Raw genomic sequence first — 4,301 nt, forward strand, 5'->3', positions numbered from 1 at the left:
CTGTTAGACCGACCTGGAAGTTGTTCATGTGTGTGCACATCTATGTTTTTATGTACCCGATGCATACTTGCAAATGTTTGCATGTGTGTAGGGAGACCCCAGGTCAAGCTCAGATGTCATTTCTCAGGTACAATCTACCTTGTTTTTCAGGGTCCCTCACTGGCCTAGAACTTGCTGATTCAACCAGCCTGGGATTGAGACCCAGGAATTCAACGGTCTTTGTTTTTCTATCTCTAGGATTATGAACAATTGTGTGCTTTATGTTCGTGGATTCTGGAGGTTGAACACAGGTACTCATGCATTTGTGGTAAGCACTGAGCTACCACCGAGTGTCAAGGCAGGTACATTTAGAAAGCATGCTTTCTATCAGACGCTCACTTTGAGATTAGAGAAAAGACACATGTTTGTTGATGCATGGCTTTATTTGTGACAGCCCAGGGACTCTCTTAGGTAGTGGAGGAAGTTGGTTGTAAAGGGGAAGGTGGAAGTGGGGAAATGTGTTGGTAGTGGCGTGGTGGGAAAGGATCAGCCTGATGAACTGCTTTGGTGTCTCATTCTGAGTGAGGACAGAAGGACCTCATCTTGCCACTGGGGTGGGAGAGGATGTTTTCTTTCCCATTTGGGGACATGGATGGGCTGAGAGAGATGTTAGAGGAGGCCCATGTGCAGGGGTTTCAGAAGGCTGCTCTCTCAGCACTTGGGTGGCTTTCCATTGCACAACACTTTAGGATAGTACCGGTATCTATTAGAGTAGCTTCTAAGGTTCTTGGCAAAACATTCAGCAGCAGCTTTATCACACTGGCACAGCTCTTTCTTACAGGAGTCCTGGTTTTCTGAAATTAGGTGAACACAAACTCTGAGCTCAAGTTGTTAATAAGAACCAAGAATTCAATCTGATGGGGACACACAGAAGCCACACATGCCACTACCAGAGGCTTACTTCATTTTCTAGCACCCCCCCCCCACACACACATTTTAAAACATTAGATCCAGGGAAGCATACCCTGGCCTTGCATTCTCTAAATGGCAGAAGGTGACCTTGAACTTGTAATCCTTCTGTCTCTACATCATGAACTCTGAGATTGTAGACATGATTTATCTTGCCCAATTCATACAGTGCTAGGGATGGACACCATGCCCTCAGGCATGCTAAAATAGTATCTTACCCTCTGAGCTACAGTGCTAGCCCCACCTTTCTGCTACCAGGTTGGCTTGTGTTAGTAGTCCCAGTCTCAGGCTTCCAGATGGATGAAATTGGTGAAAGCCTGTATGATCCATCATATACCTTGGTCTTAAGTTATAGGCAGCTTTATTCTGACTGAAAAGCCAAAAGTGGAATTCAAAGCAGCTTCTGGGACCTATTCATTTCTCCTATGTTTTCTAGTTTGAGGCTACCTCTCATCAGAGACCAGGGTCCTTGGAACATTAGTTTGGCTTATAGTATAAGCTCAGGTGCTGGCAGCACATGGGGGCTGAGGAGCAGGGCTGATCATGTGCTGTAGAAGTTGCCCAGACCCAGCAACACAGTTCTCTGGAAATCTTACAGAGTGAGATCTTTCCAACCTTACTGTGGTTGTTATATACCAAGTGTCCCTCTACCTGCTGTCCATTCCCTCTCCAGCTAGAGTGAGTCCTCTTTTTGCAAATGTGCTTATTGCTGCTCTGCTAAAAAATAGGTCCCTATTATTGGAGCACACAAACCTCAAGACAATTGCTGGGAAGACCTGGCTTGACATTGTGTTGAGTCTTTTAGGACTCAGCTTAGATACCACTGCTTGCAGGATCCACCTCAAGCATCAGACTCGGTGAAGGCTTTGTCTGCTCTCCTATTGGAGTCTTCACCACCCTGTTCATCACTTCTTTTGCTTCCTACTTGACTGTGAGGTTCTTAGTAGATTCTCCTCCTGCACCAGTGAAGTCCCCAGTATGCATATGATCAACAAACATGTGAAGGAAGCTTGCTGGCCTCTCAGGGTCTTTCTTACCAGCACAGTTGATAATGCCCATTTCGGAGGTGAACTTGTAGTGGAGAAATGTTGTGTTACATCCATGTTTCTCTAGATCATAGTAACAACACTTGTGAGCAAAGCAGCACCTGTTTGGAAACATGTCATATTAAGGCTGCTTGCTCACAGTCCTGGAGGCCTGGGGCCTAGCATTTCCCTTGACCTTTGACCTTTAGCATGGAGACTCAAGAATGTAGGCATGGCCCAGAGCAGAGGTCTCAATGTGTTGACTTTTGCTGCCTGGATCCACCCACACAATCAGGCAGGAGATACTGGCTCTGAACTTGTCAAGTCCTCACAGGGACACTGAGGCAGCTGGTGCTGGCTCTCACCTAGTCACTTCTTAGCCAGAGTTACAGAGGATAAAGTGCACTGGGTGGCCTCACCAATCTGTTGCATCCTTGGGAGATCCTGTGCCACCAGGGCCACAGTGGCATCCATAGCTGTAAGATTGTGATACAACAATTCCCGTTGTTCTCCGTACCATTTCACCAAATTCAAAAAGACTCCCTTGGATCTGTATTGGGCCTGAAAAGAAATGGAGAAATGTCCTTCTGAAAGGTTCCAACCCACTGCTACATCTCCACATGCATCTCTCTGCTAGCTTCTCTCCCTACAAGTGTCTTCCTTCCTCTTCTCACCAAGAGGCTAGGGCAACAAGAAAGAAAGCTCAGAGATAGGATGCCTCCCTCCTCAGGTTATCTGCTAAGTTCAGGGCCAGCACTTACCAAAGGCCATGATCACAGCTGCCAGCAGCAAGAGGACCTTCATGCTCTCAGCTCTGTGAAGGATGTACAGAGGGACAGGCCAGTGCATTTCAGGGCATCTCAGCTTCTATCTGCCCCAGCCACTATTCTGCTGTCTGATTCAACAATGCTAGAGCACAGACATGCTCTTGCATGGAGTGCACACAGAGAGACTTCCAAACGTGTATCACACATGTCATCTCCTTTCTTTTCCTGGTCTGTGGAACTGGTCCTCATACAGGAATGGTGTAGTAACAGGACCACCCTTGCACTTCCTTCATTCCTCCTTGCAGACTGGACTCGTTCCACAGCATGGGGAGGCAGTGTCTCCCCTCACTAGATACTCCACATGGATCCTCATGTCAGATTCAAGGATTGGGAATCACACCCATGAATTCTGATCTCCAATGTTCTCTTCCCAAGTAAAACTGCACATTCTCTTTGCAATCCTTTCTAACCCTTCACCAATAACATGTGCACACACATGTTCTAAAATTCACACTCACACCCTCCTGAACCCACACAACACACTTGCTCATGAGTACACTCTTGTACACGTTTAGCTGTTGGGGGCTAATGTCCACAGGCATGTCCATACACACACATGCACCTGCACAATCCTTCAAGTGCAGCCGAAGCACAGGAGTTTCTGGGCATTTACCTCTCAGATGCTGCTGTAGTTGCTTGTTCAATAGCCTGTCGTGTTTTCCAATACTCCAACTGCCTTTAAATACTTGTTCCTTCCTGCAGGGTTGGGGGTTGATGAGTCACAGGGAGTAAAGTAGGTGTGGCCAAAGAATGAACTCACAGATGGGCATACCCAAAGCTCTGAGTAGGAAATTCTCCCAGGAGCAGGCAGGGCTCCCTCAGATACTGAGAAGCAGATATCAGCTACTGTCTGGGGAACTGTCCATAAGCCCATCTGGGACACCCACCCAACAACCACTTCCCGGAGTTCAAAGGACTGTGCACAGTGGAGAGTGAGATTTTTTTGTACACCTGCCATGTTCTGTTCTTCTGGTAAGCTGTAACTTCTGGGAATAGGAAAGTGAACCTTGATTCTGTGTGGTTTGCTCACTTTATCCATCACTCAGTCAGTCATTCAATGACAGAAGGGACATTCTAAGACTCTGTGAAGTTCCACGGCTGTACAACCTTCTTGTCATTTGATGAACCATTCTTGGGGTCCCCACAGTCCTGTCCAGCATGGGAAACCATGGATGATGTGGCTTCTCTGTCACCCAAAGGCCAGCACCTCCATATTCTCTTCTTCCTCTTCACTCTTGCCCTCCTCTTCCTTCCTCCTCCACTTCTGGTATTCAACACAGGGGTTGTGTTGAATGTGTGTACTGGACTCACTTTGTCAAAGAGGCAGGCATGGATCTCACAGCAATCTGCTTGCAACAGCCTCACATGTGCTGGGATTACAGGAATGAGCCAACATGCCTGGCTATCTTCTGTGTGTTTATGTGACTGTGGTTGTTCCTGTGTATAGATGCACATCTGTGAAGGTGAATGGATATGAAGTTGTGTGTGCATATGTGTTTGC

At 47.1% G+C, this 4,301-nt stretch overlaps 1 protein-coding gene across 1 annotated transcript; it reads right to left on the reverse strand.

Annotated features, from left to right (window-relative positions):
- Positions 1 to 690: 690 nt before the first annotated feature.
- On the reverse strand, positions 691 to 2,777 carry LOC127211770 (phospholipase A2, membrane associated-like). The gene is made up of 4 exons (XM_051171814.1): positions 2,735 to 2,777; positions 2,393 to 2,534; positions 1,986 to 2,095; positions 691 to 833 (listed from the first exon to the last, which is right to left on the reverse strand). Exons 1-4 carry the CDS (start codon positions 2,775 to 2,777, stop codon positions 691 to 693), a joined length of 438 nt encoding a protein of 145 aa, XP_051027771.1.
- Between the last annotated feature and the right edge of the window lie 1,524 nt (positions 2,778 to 4,301).

The sequence above is a fragment of the Acomys russatus genome, chromosome 29 (assembly GCF_903995435.1).
Source record: "Acomys russatus chromosome 29, mAcoRus1.1, whole genome shotgun sequence".
In the NCBI taxonomy this organism is placed as follows: domain Eukaryota; kingdom Metazoa; phylum Chordata; class Mammalia; order Rodentia; family Muridae; genus Acomys; species Acomys russatus.

Excerpts from the sequence above, each read along its gene's own strand:
- LOC127211770 (XM_051171814.1), bottom strand. The coding sequence starts at position 2,777 with ATGAAGGTCCTCTTGCTGCTGGCAGCTGTGATCATGGCCTTTG. Across the intron at positions 2,096-2,392 it reads CCCAAGGATGCAACAGATTG|GTGCTGCTTTGCTCACAAGT; the intron begins GTGAGGCCACCC and ends GTTTCCAAACAG. Across the intron at positions 834-1,985 it reads GGGCATTATCAACTGTGCTG|AAAACCAGGACTCCTGTAAG; the intron begins GTAAGAAAGACC and ends ACCTAATTTCAG.